The sequence below is a fragment of the Diadema setosum genome, chromosome 1 (assembly GCF_964275005.1).
Source record: "Diadema setosum chromosome 1, eeDiaSeto1, whole genome shotgun sequence".
NCBI classification, from domain to species: Eukaryota; Metazoa; Echinodermata; class Echinoidea; order Diadematoida; family Diadematidae; genus Diadema; species Diadema setosum.
In genome coordinates this window covers 2531908-2548234 of record NC_092685.1, presented here as the reverse complement: position 1 = coordinate 2548234, position 16327 = coordinate 2531908, and the positions used below count along the sequence as shown (strand labels likewise).

The 16327-nt window shown below is 41.0% G+C and overlaps 1 protein-coding gene across 1 annotated transcript in view; it reads left to right on the top strand.

Moving 5' to 3' along the window:
* The window catches only part of LOC140233175 (dual E2 ubiquitin-conjugating enzyme/E3 ubiquitin-protein ligase BIRC6-like), a 66611-nt gene that overhangs the window by 44907 nt on the left and 5377 nt on the right, over positions 1-16327 (top strand). Inside the window, exons 38-56 of the mRNA XM_072313295.1 lie at positions 286-548; positions 2570-2675; positions 3089-3307; positions 3843-4012; positions 4795-5066; positions 5208-5931; positions 6504-6662; positions 6889-7425; positions 7735-8060; positions 8507-8873; positions 9286-9500; positions 9961-10122; positions 10743-10938; positions 11564-11744; positions 12571-12758; positions 13267-13386; positions 13993-14210; positions 15182-15343; positions 15945-16022. Coding sequence (XP_072169396.1) covers positions 286-548; positions 2570-2675; positions 3089-3307; positions 3843-4012; positions 4795-5066; positions 5208-5931; positions 6504-6662; positions 6889-7425; positions 7735-8060; positions 8507-8873; positions 9286-9500; positions 9961-10122; positions 10743-10938; positions 11564-11744; positions 12571-12758; positions 13267-13386; positions 13993-14210; positions 15182-15343; positions 15945-16022 — 4663 coding nt within the window. The remainder of the gene's footprint in view (positions 1-285; positions 549-2569; positions 2676-3088; positions 3308-3842; positions 4013-4794; positions 5067-5207; positions 5932-6503; positions 6663-6888; positions 7426-7734; positions 8061-8506; positions 8874-9285; positions 9501-9960; positions 10123-10742; positions 10939-11563; positions 11745-12570; positions 12759-13266; positions 13387-13992; positions 14211-15181; positions 15344-15944; positions 16023-16327) is intronic.

The following is a 16327-nucleotide window of genomic DNA, read 5'->3' as shown; positions in this document are numbered from 1 at the left end:
GATATTTATTACATGATCGAGCGCTTTTTATTATTACGATCCTTAGTTTCTATGTTTAGTATAAACTCAAATGGTTACCCTTCTTCATGTACGTCATCATTACGATCCTTAGTTTCTATGTTTAGTATAAACTCAAATGATTACCCTTCTTCATGTACGTCATCAAGGTTTGTGTTTTTGTATGCAAGTTATTTTCTGCATTTTGAGAAGCTTCGTGCATATTTGCTTTTCATCTCTTTGTTTCTGCCACCATCTCTCCACCAAACATTCCATCACTGCTCACAGCACCAGGTGGCTGAGACTGCTCCATCACTGCCTGGCAGGAACTTTCCTCAGCAGCACCGTGTCCAGTATTGCCCAGACTGCAGCCCAAACCCCCGGCCTGCTGACCACCTGTATGGCACTGCTGGCTTCTCCTCACTGTCGGCCCTACAGACGGGACATTGAGTCCTTGCTCCTCCAGCTGAGTAGGTCCAGGACCGAGGTGGGCTTAGCCCTCATGGACATGTTCCTACGCAACAACTACACATTTAGTCATGGGGAACAAGGTGAGAAGCTTTTTTGTAACTTTTTGAATTAAAGTATTGTGAACAAGAAAAAAATGTCGGTATTCATAAACAAAGTGATTTATATATTTCTGCAAAGCTTAAGTCTCTAGGAATATGAATAGTTAACTTTCAGAAGGTGAAAATGTCTTTAGAACGATTGAGAGATGGTGTTTTGAGGCCCTTTTTAGACCACCTGAACCCGATCTGATGGCGAAATTTTGGTGACCAAAATTATGACGTCATGACATGGACGAATCAGCCCTGCGCTCGCTGATGTGATACGCTACCGCTAGCTAACTTTGCACCCAAGCTACGCTCTGTATCACGCCGCCGCGGGCGATGGCCTGAGTGCACCGAGGTATCTGTACGTGTCTTGTTTACTCTATCAAGCTAAAGTGAGTTATAATTTCACTTATTGAACCCATCTTCCTTCGAATTACCATGAAGTATACCTTTTTAATTTTCTACTTGCGCTTTCGCGCCTCAGTCTCTACTCTTAAACGGCTTATAGTAACCGTTTAATAGGCCTAGTTAGTACAGTAGTAGAGCCTAACGTTACGGTAGAACAAGAACTCTGACCTAGCTAACGTTTAGGATCTACGTTGTGGAGTAGCCTATGTAGGGTTGGACCTACTACTCATCGACCGCCTAATGTTTATTTGCTTGATAAGAATATTTAACACTGAAATTCACGTTAAAAACTTGACCTACGTGATTGAGAAAATCCAGCTCTATCAAATGCCGTTGTTCCCTTTTCGATTCGAAGTTTCAGTGCAAAAATGTCGCCGACGAACTAGCGTGGCCTCGTTTCAGCTCCCCGCGGTAAATCGGGTTATCAGGATCGACCGCTGTTTTTTGCATTGACAATGCACGCAAACCGAGTTGTATTGAACACCGTGTTCTAGAAAACGTCAACGAAGCTTTTTAGGAACTTCCATAGACATTACATTGTGCTGTCATTACGATTCGGTGAAAGTATTCATTCGAAATTTTGTCCTTGATTAAAACCATTAATGAACAGTGAATTATCGCGTTTTCCCACACCATCCTCATCTACATTCAAAGCTGATCCATTTTTATGTGCTTTTCGCGCAGACGAAGTGCGTACTAAGTGTTCAGTGCGCGAATTATACGCGGTCGGATATGTAGTGGGGCTACCATACACACCAAACTAGCTCTCCGGCGGGGACTCGGCGGTTCGCTACTGACGTTGCTTCAGACTATATTATTAGTATTATTATGGCTATTATTTATTTATTTATTCATTTATTTATTTATTCATTCATCTCTTCTTCTTTTTTTTAAATAATGGTACATCTTACCCTGCTGTTTCTGCCGATAAAGCAGATGCGACTAAAGACAGGCAAGGTACAGTATTGTATTGCATCCGCTCACAAAGAACTACGTGCTTTATGAATGGCGGACTCGATGTAGAGCTAGCTAGCGCTGCACACTCGATCTTAAAGGGTACGTTCGTCCATGTCATGACGTCATATTTTAGGGCCCCGAAAAGACGGCCGTTCTGGAGCGAAAATCGGTGAAGTAAATCAGTCAGTTTTAACTCGCGATTTTTCAGTGGTACGAATATATTTTAAAAAGTCACATAAAAAATCTGTTTTAACAGACATTTCCCTCTGCTTTGACACCTTCTTTTGTATGATTTTCTTGATTTTAATGTCTCGTTCACCATCCTTTAAACACCTATATACTTTTGTACAGAGTAGTAAAGCCATTGGTGATTATTGTAGTGATTTTAAACCATAATTTGCCAGGTACAATATCCTTGTATCTTACATAGTGAGAAGGAAAATAAATCAAAGTAATTGAATCAAATTTTTTGAAGATGTTAGATTTTCTAGTAGGCAAAAAAAAAGGAAAGAAGAAGCAAATGATAGCCCCGGATCATTAGTTTTATGTCGTTTAAAGAGTGTTTGGAGAAGCAGTCTTGAATGTAAGGGCATTCAGGATTCCTCAAGGTAACTATGTGAGAGTTGAGTGATCGTTCATTCTGTTTCTGTCAGACTCCGGCATGTTCCTGTTGGGACGCCCTTCTTGTCTGGCTTCAGACTCCAGTGTTGACATCATCTATCAGCTGGGAACAGGCTCAGATTCAGGGACTAGAGACAGGTGTGTATCTCAAAGATATCTTTGTCTTTGTATCAATGATATTTGTGACTCAAATATGACTCGGGTCATATATCTGAATAACAGGGATGTCGTGATATTTTTATCTGTTGCACTATTTACTTGTACCTATGCATCTGGTATAGTCAGAAAATATATGTGACATTTATTCATGTGAATGGAGCATTGATTACTTTACAGTTTAATTCATAGCCTATTCACATGGACAGTGCCTGTTTTGAAGTTACGGTTAAAATTTTAGGTGAGATGAAAATGAACATGGCATGAAATTTGTCTTGCCTTTTGTCAAGCAATGTCTTCTTTTATTCAAGTGTTTACAGTGTCAGTGTCACTACTTTGCCAAGTAACCATCATGAGAAATGATATGTCAATAATTCCAACATACCACCATACAGATTGCAAACTTTACTGGACTGGCTTGGAGACACAGCTAGGGTGGCACTTCACATGCACAGCAGCTACATGCGAGCCCCTCACACCTTCTCACCGGTGGAGTCCGGCCTGCTACATCCTGCACCGATCCATGTCCACTGTGTGGCAGCCGTCCTGTGGGCCACTTTCACACAGAGCACTATCCATAACATGGTCAATATGATCACTACAGAGCTCTTCAGGTAAGAAGGGGAGCTTGAATTAGTCAGAAATCCCTCACAACACAGTATTACTTAGATTCAGTTCAGTTCATTTGTCTCGTTGATGAATTTTTGTGATGACCGTTGATATTATGAATTACTTATCTAATCTCATGATCATAGTAAAAAATGTGAGATAGCTGGAAGCAATGATGATATTGTTATTTTTAAATCCTTCAGGACATTGAATTTACAATGATTTTTAGGTTTATGTGTTCATATCTTTCTACTTGTAATGTGAGCTCATTATATAACTGTTTTTGTCTGTACAACCTAATGTGGATGTGTGATGTAGTGGACTCCTGTCCTAACGAAGTCCTTTGGACCGGCAGTGTTCTTTTGTTATGTCGAAATTTTGTGATAACCGAACAAATAAACAATAAAAATACATAGAGTGGATAATGGTAATTCTAGTAAAGACAATCTAATTTTTTATCATGTAAAGAGACATTATTCAAGCACCTAGAGATTGGCAACTTGAGTTCCTCAGTTAAAGTTTATGTGTGTTTGTCTACAGTTCCATCTATGAATGGTCCACTGTCCTCCCTGTGAGCTCCGCCCTCAAGAGGTCAGCTGACTTTGTGCTGTGTGCCATGTGTATGATCCAACCAGCACACTTTGACTCCTTACTGCAGTGGATGGGTGTGGTAGTGGGAGGGGCCGTGGAGACAGAGGCACCACTCACAGGTTTGTGTCTTTTGTTATTGGGTGAAATTGTGGGCCTTTGGTGACTTTTTATGCAGAAATATTTGTCTCATGACTGGTGAGTTGTTCAGGGGGCATTTTATGAAGCATTTTGTCAGATATTTTGTCCGATAAACTGTTAAATGCTACTGAAATCCTTGCATCTGATTAACTGAGAGCAAATTTGTCCGACAAAGTTGTCTGACGGAATGCTTCATGAAATGCCCCCCTGGTCAAAGCTCTTTGTGAGCTTGCTAATGTCCTAGTGTTAGTTCAGCAACCACTAGCAATGGTTTAGCAGAGCGACACTGCAGTTTCACAATGAGAAAGAAACCAATGTGAACTTGACCAAATGACATAAAACAGAACAAAATGGTATGAGCCAACATTATGACAACCAGTAGGAGTGACTTTCTTGGGTCAGTGAGGTATCTAGTGATTAATGTGCTATAGGAAGTTATGGTCTAATGAATAGCAAAGTAGATTTACTATCACAAACATACTAGGCTGTACATGTTTATAGCAAAATTAAGATCCCGTACCGATGTATTGCAACACTTATATCTTACAACTAAGCAGGAGCCTGCCTCAACCAACAGTTGCTTCTATCATGCCATGTAAAAATGTTTCAGAGAATAAATTTGCTAGATCAAATATAGTAATCAGTGTTGTAAGTATTCTTGACAGTGTTTTGGTTTGAGTAGTATAATATTATACTTCTTACATTTATTTCCTGCCAAACACAGTGCATTTCTGCAACCCACTCTCTTATTTGTTTACCACAGATGACAGCAAAGGCAGCGAAATGAATGCTTCCCTCACTGATGACACCAAAGGAGCCAATCGACAACAGCTCCACCAATCTGTGTCGCCACAAATTCCACCACAGTCCATCAACCAGCCAATCACCAGGCAGGAGTTCAGTCATGTGATCATTGACGAGGCCCACCTGTCATTGTTGGCGCTGGCATGCCAGTCCAAGGTGGCCACTAAGAAGCTCTTGGATTCTCAGTTCCTGGTCCTTTTGGCCGAAGCTCTATCTGAGTTCTGTGCACAGGTGAGATCCTTAGCAGTATTTCTCAGTTTCTCTATGACATTTCTTCCTGTGACTTGCCTGATAAAGAAATGGTTATTATTTCATCATCAGCAACTTTTTTATGTATTGCTTATTTTGTTTGTGTGTTTTTTTCCTCATAAGGAATTAATGCGAGGTGAGACACTAAATGGTTCAAGTGACCCATTGACTGATGCTTCAAAGCTGAAGGCATCTGGCTCTCGCATCCAATCACCACGTTCACCTCGAGGAGCATCCCGTAGGAGCAGCACAGACTCTCTCCAGACTGATGCCTTGGTAGTTCTCACAGCAGACCTTGTTGCTCCTGTCCTACACTTCTTCAAAGACCTGTCATCCCAGAGTGAAATCAAGGACTGGTTGGCGTCTCCCGATGGTGTCATCTTCTGGGCCCCACTCTTGACTCTTCTATGCACATCCAACACGGCCACCATCCTTCTGAGTGCCATGCCCAGCTTTGGTGGTGCCCCACGACGACAGCACCTCCTGAGTGCAGCGCAGAGGACAGCTCTTGAGGATGCGAGCATCGCATTTTTCTCCAGCTGCACTTCCTGTCATCCTAGCAACCAGAAGCTGCTGGCACAGGTCATCTGTGATGTCATCTGTGGGCAGGATCTTCAGATGGGGTCGCCCTTCGTCATCTCCGGCTTCATGCGCCGCCTTATCCTGCAGCTGATGCTGGAAGACGAGAGTGTCGCTATCGCCATCAGCTCAGTCTGCCAGCTGGTCAAGGGGCCCCAGTCCTGGACAGGCCACATTGTCCATCCCAGCCATGGGGTAGGGCACAAGAATGTACTGCTGGAAACCAAACTGACCACAACATGTTCTCAGCTCATTTCAGACCTTAATGGTGAGTGTCTTTGTGGGATAACTGAGCAAGTTTCATGCTGTAAAGTTTTCTGTCAAAGCTATTTGGAAACATCTTTTAGTGACATTATGAAATGTCATTCTGAGTAACACTCTAATTAGTACTAGATATGTGGTTAGATATAGGAGAAAATTACAGGGGAAAAAGAGACATTTTGTACAATAAATGCTAGATTATGCTATGGCAAAGTTACACTTGTACACTATGTAGTGACGATAGTTGCTTTCTGCAAGCACATATCATCCCCGAGTGACAAGACCTCTTATCTCAAAATCATGAATTTTCAGGAGAGTAAAGAAAAGATTAACACTTCTTCACCATTTTTGCAAATAGCAACAATGTTGGCCTCAAATAGTGTAGAAAATTGTTATGGATTACATTAATAATTTTGTTCTAAAAGTGAAATAAATATCTTTGATAATAATAATTCAGGTTGGAGGTTTTTTGATGTTTGAGAATGAGATGAGATACGAGTTCTTGTGACCTGAGGGATGATATCTTCTCCGTATGCCCTAAATCTGACTTCTCTGCATGTGAACTTTGTCTCTCGCTAGATACACTTGGCATCAAGAGCATCCAAGGAGACAAGAAGACCAAGTCTAGCAGTGATAACAACAAGACTGACAAACAGTCATTTGTGATGGTCAACCTGTCTCCTGACAAGCTTGATGTCACAGAAACGGAAATCAATGGAAACATGGGCAACTCTATTGGTAAGATATTATCACTCACTCACCAATGAATATAATCATCAAACTTTTCTTATCTACTCATAGTAGGGAATAGTATCAGATGTTTATTCTTGTTGAATGCAGCCTTCAAACTTGAATGATATCTTCTTGGTTTGCTTGGTTTAGAATATGAGACAGCGAAGAGGTTTGTGATATTATTTGGGGTCTGTGTAACCATATGTATGATTCTCTTATCTGACATTTGCAGACATAAAGCCCAAGACCAGCTCGGAATCTCAGCAGGCAGGTGCAGCAAAGCTGTCAACATCATCATCACCATCGCCATCGCAGTTTCCAAACCTGGGCGGTATTTTCTCCACCATTCCCCAGTCCTCCTCAACCAGCACTGGAGCCACGGCCTCAGCCAGCTTTGCCAGCAAGTACATGGAGAAGTTGGCAGTCTCCTTCCCAGGAAACGCTCTGCCATCTTCCTTAGTCTCATCCCTCCCTGCTGATCTCCTCTCCAAGTCCATGGATCAGTGGCCACCATTCTTCTCGGGCTCCTCCTTCCCCAACCCAAACTCTGCTGGGAACTCCTTCAGCATGCCTGGCCTCGTCCTCTCCCATGAGCTGATGGCAAGCCAGAACTTCCCAGGTCAGCTGACCATTGGTCAGGTGATCACCATCCTGCAGGGGCGTGGTCTCCCAGAGGGATGTCCAACGCTGGAGATGAAGATCAAGATGAGCTCCTCCCTCCTGGGTGTGTCCAAGACTGATAGCTCCAAGACACAGGAAGCACAAGAAGGTCATTATCTCTCTGACTTGGAGGATTTGCGATTGACATTCACAGTTGACACTGATATCTTTATTCTGTTACAATCATTACTGTGTGTTCTCACTTGAAGTTGATGCTACCATAGCATATGTATAGATTTATAATTGCTGTTTTGACCAACAAGCAAGGGTTCCTGTTTGTCCAGACTAGAGTAGTCAGAATATATGTATGCTAAGATATTTTCTGTTTTTTATTTTATTTTTTTAATTTCCTCTTTAAATCAAGAAAAGCTGCAGAAATGTTCCTGCCTTCATAAATGAATTCTCTTCTGCTCTCTAGGTCGCAGTGAAGCAAGTGCAATGGCCAGTTCTGGGGAATCTGATCACATCCCAGACCAAGTGCTCCTAGACACGCCTCCCATTTCATCCTTCCTGGAGGTCTTTGCCCGCCTTGGAGGCTTGGCCCTGATTGCGGAGCACCTGCCACAACTTTACCAGGAAGCCCCTCTAGCCCAGCAGCAAGCCAAGAATGGTGCAGCAGGCACCAATGGTGGGAGTGCCTCAGAGAAGCTTGGAGGAGCGTCCTCAGCATCATCATCCTCCAACTGGTGGAAGTACAGCTCAGATCTAGGTTTCAAAGACTGGGGAGAGTTTGAGGACTTTGAGGTGGGCCCTGAAATAACTTTTGTTGCATGACAGTACTAATGATGTGTCATTTTCGCAAGTAGATACATTGTTTACCAAGAGCATAACTCTTTCTTACAGTAAGAACATGTATGGGGAACAATAGTTTCATTGCCAAGAGCTATCTTGCATATTCTTAATGAGTTTAATTTGTGGTTTTTGGCCGAATCATTTATACACTATGTATAAACAATACGATATTAAGGCCATAAAATGTTGGATTTTGGACATTTAAGTTGTGTGATAAAACACTGCAGATTGGTAAGCAATTGTAAACAATTGTTGATTTGTGACTCCTATTAGTTCTAAGAACACAAAGAGCTGAAGCTAGCACAGTAGAAAGGAGCATGTGTGCAAGGGCAATGTTTCAAAACAAAATATGAGGTGTTAACAGTGAATGACTGATGGCTGCTTCCTGTTGTGTACAGTATCCTGTCATCATGGAGGCCCCACCCAACACCACCATCACCTCAGTGGGAGGCAGTACCCTGACTACCACCTCCAATGCACCTAACGTCCAGATTGGTGGATCCAGTCAGCTCCCATCGGCATACCTCTCCAACATTCCCCAGGTTCCCACGGTAACCTCCTCCTCCTCCTCCACCTGCGCCCCTCAAGGCTCAACGTCAGGGCCCAGCATGGGGAGCTCAGCGGCGGCCATTCCTCCCCACTCTCTGGCTGCCTTTGGCCTATTTCTGCGGCTGCCAGGGTATGCTGAGGTGCTTCTGAAGGAGCAGAAGAAGGCTCAGTTCTTGCTGCGTCTGATGCTGGGTGTCACTGATGATGGAGATGGAGGTGTGTAGTCTGAATAACTGCTCTAATTCATGAAGTGTAATGCAAGATGACATGAAGAGCATACTAGAAACACATTTGCCTTGTGTATCTACCAGACATACAGAAATTAAGCATGCTAAAGTAATAATAATGATATAAAACAATACACAGTTTTGTATCCTACCTGTAAACATGAATGTTGCAAACTTAATGCATACCATACAGAGTTTGTAAATATAAGAAGTGTGGGTAAGAACTATATACAGTTCCATGTGAATGTCTGTACATGAAACCAAGAGAGCCTGGGCACAATTACTTTTATGACCAACATTATGGAGTTTATTATACAGCAGTCATGATGAGTAATCCATGTATAAGAAGTGTTAAAAGTACCTGATATTACCATTTGCCTGTTCTGTTTTGCCCCCACCAGGCCAGATACTATCATCTCCTCTGGCTGCATCCCTACCCACTCTTCCCTTCACTGTCCTCGTCAGTCTGTTTGACTCCACTCCACTCACCACCGATGATGGCGTACTGCTGCGCCGCATGACCCTTGATATCGGTGCCATTCATCTGGTGCTTGCCTGTCTGTCGGTGCTCAGCCACCATGGACCCAGGGGAAGTGCATCGGCCAATCAAGGAGAGGTACAGATGTGTCTCATTTCTCTGCCCCTTTTTGTAGTCTTGTGCCATGTCTATTTGTGTAACTGAACTTTAAATATTGCAAGATCAATTGTAAGTTAATATACCAAGAATATCTCGTTTGCTGTAACATCTGATTTATCTTAGACTGGTAGATGTGAAGAATGATATTCATCACCCAAAATTATGTGAGCTGATTCTCTTTACTCATTAAGAATTCAGGAAAGATGACAGTGATGACCTTGAGCTTTAGTGGTCAGAATTTGGTTTCTGTGTTTGAGAGGTCATTGTATTAGCATCAGTGCATTCATAGTGCAAGTTACATTATGAATTAGTATCCATGTGGCCAATAAAGGTATAAACTTGGTATTATAGTAAAAGTAAAGTATTTTGATGGCATTTCACTGTTCAAAGTTGATTAAGCTTCATATTTTGATTCTTGAATCTTCCCCTGAACTAACAGGGAAACAATGGTGCCCCTGCCACAGCCGGTGCAGATAAAAACCAGAACTACTGGGCCAAAGGTACAGGCTTTGGCACAGGGTCAACGACCTCTGGATGGAATGTGGAGGAGGCCCTCGTGAGACAGAAAGCTGAAGAGGAACATGTGACTTGTCTGCTGAAGGTATTAAAGGCTTCTGTGTATGCTCGTATGGTGCTTTACCACTGTTTGAAGAGGTGGCATGTGGTAGAGGACACAGTCCTTGTGCAAGTTAAAAATGTCCTTTAAATTTAATTGTGGAACCCAAATCACATTCGTGTTGTCTGAGTTATTTTTTAGGAAGTGAGAAAAGACCAGCAGGAATGTTTTATATTTTTTCTCTCCTTTTCTTTGGTCAGTCATGTATTAACGTATATCAGTGGCTTCATGATTACCAGTAGAAAAAAAGAAGTTGTGCATGCTCTTTTTTTTTCTTTTTTTTTTCAAAAAGGGTAATGATGGGCAAGTGAAGAGGGCATGCAAAAATGTAGTTAACATTGTTCAGTATATGTGGATGTTTGTTAGGTTACAACACAGACATGAGGACATTTCATCAAGTATTTTGTCAAATATTCTTTCTGACAAACTGTTATAAGCTAATGAAGTCCTTTGCTTCTGATTGGCTAAGAGCAAATTTGTGCGACAAATTTGTCGGTCAAAACGCTCCATGAAAGGCTTCCATGAAGTATGACAAAGATTTATATTTTTGTGTAGATGACACTAGCGGCACCTCATTACTATTTGTGTGCTTTATGTTACTGCAGGTTCTCTCAAGTTACATCAACCCAGCAGGCAGCATGGGAGACTGTCCCACCGGTGAGCAGGCAGGATCCAGTGAACACCCAACCAGTGACCTGAGTGAGGATCAGCTGACCAGTATCTTCCCTCCAGTCTTTGTGGAGCTACTGACCCAGTCCTGCCTCATTCCAGCCATGTCCTCCTATCTCAGGAATGACTCTGGTGAGGAAACCTCAGTATACCCCAGGATGCAGACAATTCTCTCAGAGTTTTAGGGATGAATTATTCTCAGTAAAGGAAAGAGTAGGGTATACAAATTGATTGAACAAGCTAAAGTGTCTTTCTCCATGTTAGGGGTGAAGGATAGGTTTTGAAAGATCAGAATGTCAAAACAGTGTAGTATCTGATTCTGAGGTTTTGGTTAAATAAATTCTGTTTGATCTTATAAGTACATAAATTACGAATGCATGTGTTGCTTTTTGAAAATCTGCAGGGTGCAGAATGACACTGTTATCAAAACTGTTGTTTAGAGATACATTTTGAAGTGTTAGAAGTCATTTGGAATCCTTAGTGTGCTCAGATGTTTACCTTCAGCAGCACTATGATTGCATATTGTCAAGGTAAGACTTCCATTGGGGCAAATGTATTGTTTTTAGTCAGAATTTTTGTTGGTTGTGAAAAGGTGGTCGCCAATCCGTTGCAGGATTAATGCATTTCCATGACATCGTACAGAAGTGACAAGCCAAACCGGGTGAGGTGTTCTTCAAAACGTCATGCTGATACAGTAATGACAGTAGCAAATCACTGACCAGTGTATATGGATGTTCTTCTGTGATGTTTGTTGTAGTGCTGGACATGTCTAGGCACGTCCCTCTGTACTGTGCCCTCCTGGAGAACCTCCGTGCCTTGGCTCTCTGCCCCCTCCTAGTGCACTTACTGCTCCCTCAGGGCCAAGATAGTGACAAGTCTGTCATCAGGCTCCTGGAGAATATGAAGGCATGCGTTGATACATACACATCCAAGCTGAAGTAAGTCACATGTCTCCACACCTAACTTTCCCTCAGTCAGAACATGCTCAAAATGGAAGCTACTTATATATTTGTGTCACCTGCATACTATTTGGGGAGCAATTGATTTAGAGATCGAATGTTGTTCAGATCATTTATTATTTAAAAATTCTGGCACTAGGTGTTATCATGTATTCATAAGAATGTTCTACAAAGAGGTTTTGTCCAATGCCAGCACTTTCTAAAAAAAAAAAATTGTTCATGCTCATGTACTTTCTGGCTGATAAAATAAGTTTCAATTTTCTAAAAAGCAATCAAATCAATACACCCTCTGTTATCTATGCAGCATTATCAAATAACATCAGGTTCGTTCTGTTTTCAAGTAGACATTCAGACAAGCGAACTGGGGAAATGCCCTAATTTTGGACAGAAAACAAGAAAGTTGTGGCATTGTAAAGTTTGTATGCTTTCATGGAACAGTAATACATGCAATTACATTTGTGAATCAGATAAGGTGATTACATCAGTGCCTCACCTTATTTGCTGTAATATTTGGTGGAGATTATTGTCACTAGTTTATGAGAATGTGAAACTCTTTAAAGACCCATAATGTTCCTTGTTTGACTCTAATTATGCTTGCTGTTATAATGTGTCTTTTTATGTGTACATACACTGAATGTTTGTGCTTAAGTGAGACAGATTGTCACAATCATCATGACACCGTAAAATAAAATCAGGGAGTTGATTCTGAAGTATATAAGATATCTGATTAAAGATGTGAAGAGGATACTGTTTCCTTGTGGTAGAAGATTCCTAATGGAGGAGTGCTCTATCTATCCCCCTTTAGACTTGGCAAGACTGGTAAGAAGTCCAGCCTCAGACACAGCTCCTCCAAGGAGTCATCATCGTCGTCTTCATCGCAATCAAAGGAAGAGGAGGCCGAGGCCGAGGGACTGACACAGCTAGTGCCTGAGATCCAGAGGACTGTGGAGTTGGTCAAGAGACTTACCAGCAAGTTACTGGCACAGAAACAAGGTACTGTCAAGAGTGATGGTTTGCAATGTATGCCTGTACTGAGAGTCTTTATTATGCTATCATAAATCATAACCACACATGCTTGCATGGCTAGAGATCCTTCAAGGAATCTTCTTCCAAGTATTTGGGTGTTTGCGATGGTAGTAGTCATCAAATATACTGTGACCATTCACTAAGATAAATGTATGATGGCCAGTTTATGATGGAGCTGGAGTCATGTGCAGCATACTTCTTCCAGGACCGAGGACAAAATGATATTGTAGTTGGCTCTTTGTCTCCCCCCCCCCCCAAAAAAAAAAGGGGAAAACATATGTAGTGTTGAACCACAATTCCTTCCTAAATGCATGAGCGATGACAACGTACATGTTCAAACTTGGTTTTTGCAGGACTGAATGTATTATGTGACATTGCTGGAAGTCTCTTTTTTTTTGTTGTTGCACTGTGACATCATTGAATAAAAGAAGAATGATAATGAGGTATTCTTGGCCCTGTCATGTGCTACTCACAGGAGAGGTCAATGACCCAGACGGCGGAGCTATGTCAGCCAGTGCAGCCAGTAACCAGAAGGCTTCCCAGTCACAGACAGCTGATGAGAAATACATCGCTGTCATGAGTGAAATGAGATTCGGTGAGTGAACAGTTCAACAGAGCAAGTTGAGGAATTCCTTGTTTAACCATAATGTGGAGGTGTATGAACAAACTAATACTCGGCCGCTACAATAGATTTTCTTGGATATTTGTGACTGTCTAGAAATTGTGTCCAGAAGTCTTGTTTTTTTTTTTTATGTCATGTATATGTAGTATTTGCTGTGTCACACATACTTCATCTACAATAGGCAATGACGTTGCCTTCATTTCTAACAGAGAAAGCATAGAATTTTGCCAGATAATAAGATTGTAAGTTGAAATGGTAGTAATATCATTCACCCCATTGATGAACAGACTGAACTAACACATTTCCAAATCAGTCTGCTTGTTTATCCATCCATATATCTCGCTGTCTTTTTTCCTGTCTTTTTATCTGCGTTTGAGAGTCCAGTAACATCAATTATAAAGTTATTTTGTTAGTCTACAGATCAGCAGTTGCAATCTTAACAAGTTTAATTTGTAGAGGGAGACAAATTGAAGACACTCACACCTGAACCTTCAAGCCTCTGAATAATATCTTTCTTTCATATAAAGTTATTCTTGCTACTTTTCTGATATATTCTTCTCTTTGTTTTCCTGCCTGCAGACACTTTCCAAATGGTGTCAGAGGATTCTAAGGGCAAGGTTCAGTTCAACGTTCCACACCACTACGCGTCCAATGCCAAGTCCGTTGGCAACGTAACCAATGCGTCCAGAGCAAGGCGTCTGGCCCAGGAAGCTGTGACCCTGTCCACTTCACTCCCACTGTCTGCCTCGTCCAGTGTCTTTGTCCGGTGTGATGAGGAGAGACTGGACATCATGAAGGTAAAGAGCCCTTACTCCCTCTCAGCATGGGATGTAAACAATCCCTCATGTGTATTCGTCATGCATCTACAAGGATCTGTAGAGAAATGTCCGTGAAGTTTTGCCTTTAAGTTTCTCTCTCCTTGTTCTTAAACCTTTGCTTGGGATACCTGAAAAAAATGGAATGGCAAAGAATTGTGAAATTTTGCAGTCCATGTTAAAGGGTGTGTACAGTTCTGCTTGAGGTGAAGATTTAGCTTTTAACTTTTAGTCGAAGAGCATGCAATTCTAAGGGGTATCAAAAGTTTATTTGATGAAAATCGTTTTTGAAATGGCTGAGATATCCAAAACAAGGTGAAACAAAGAGATCCTAATAAAAGGCGTGGCCTGTTGCCTTTTATTATTATCACTTTTTTGGATATCTCGGCCATTTGAAAACCAATGTTCATCAAATAAATGTTGAATCCTTCTTAAAATTACATGCTCTTTCATATTTCATAAGAGGTTTCTCATTATCTCACTTACGAATGTTCAAAACATGAATCCCCACCTCAACCAGTACTGTACAGTCCCTTTAATACTTTCAATTAACATGTAATTCTTTAAACTTTGTCTTGTCAGCAAGAAGGGATAAATTCCTTGATGGATGAATTATATCAATGTTTTATAGTGGTAGAATTGTGAGGCTTCACTTTATTGTTTTATTACCTGTCAAGATAAAGAGAATGAATACTTTAGATTTATGTTACATTGATGCATTGTTCTTATGAGTAATGAAGTAGGAAACATATTGATAAATTATTACAGATAAAAAGGATTTTTTTGGCCCAAGAATGTTTTCATGTAAACAAATCTTAACTACCTCATAGAAAGACAGGAAATAAAACATGCACACATATACAAATAAACACCTATAGTTGTGAAATAAGGAAACTGCCAGCTTCCTTCTCTCAGGCTAAAATAAACATCACTCTACTGTTTGCTCTGCACAGGTGCTCATCACAGGTCCATCAGACACACCCTACTCCAATGGCTGCTTTGAGTTTGATGTTTACTTCCCAGCAGACTACCCCAACTCCCCCATGCTGGTCAATCTAGAGACCACAGGCCAGCACTCTGTGCGATTCAACCCAAACCTCTACAATGATGGCAAGGTACGAAGTCATTGACACTGATGGAGAAGGAAGAGGACTTAGTATCACTTAGATTGGTCTCTTTCTTTTTTGACATTCATAGATGGGACTGAGAAAGAGAAACCTTTCTGATGAAAAGGTCCTAATCATATAGCAGCTAGTGTCTGCCTCAGATCATGGTAATGTCATGTTTTTTCATCTATACCAAACTCCTCATGTTAAAGTGGTAAGATGTTATTATACAAAGTTTTATACTCTTCTAATATTATTGACTTTGATCCACAGATGAAAAGGCTTGATTATTTTCATTTGTAATTCATGACGTGTGATACATATGTTCAATTTATATTATACTATTGAATCTCCAAAATGATGAGATACTTTTCATTTACTTGATCATTTTTGTATTGGTAAAATCTATCTTGATAGTTAAAATTGTGTAGTGCTATGTAGTAAAAGGATGTGCAATGCTGGCAATAGCTTTTTATATGAATAACAGGAGAATACATTCTTTATTTCCGTGCATGATGTGAGAGACTTATAAGGAGAATAATGCCAGTTTCCTCGAGAGCTATGCAGTCATGATAGGTAGAGAGTAATGAAAAAATGATTGTCTTTTCAGGTGTGTTTAAGTGTGCTGAATACTTGGCATGGAAGACCAGAGGAAAAGTGGAATGCACAGACATCCAGTTTTCTGCAGGTAAAGTCAAATACATTCACTCACTCTCTAAAGGAAATAGAATCTTTTGTGTATGTGTTTTGTTTGTGTCGAAAGCATAGAAAACTTTTGAGCTGACTTGTGTTGTTCCTCAAATTTCAGTAGAAGACATTCTGTTGCAGAACCAGTTTAATCATGTACTAACTGGTGATTGGAATGTGGTAAAAATTGAAAAGTAAGTAGCAAAGCTGCATTTGAATCTGTAGCTTAGATGGCTTGTGATATTAGGTATGCTGAGTCTTTTGGCAACTGTTGCTTTGTAGAATTTTTGTTAAAATCATTATTAA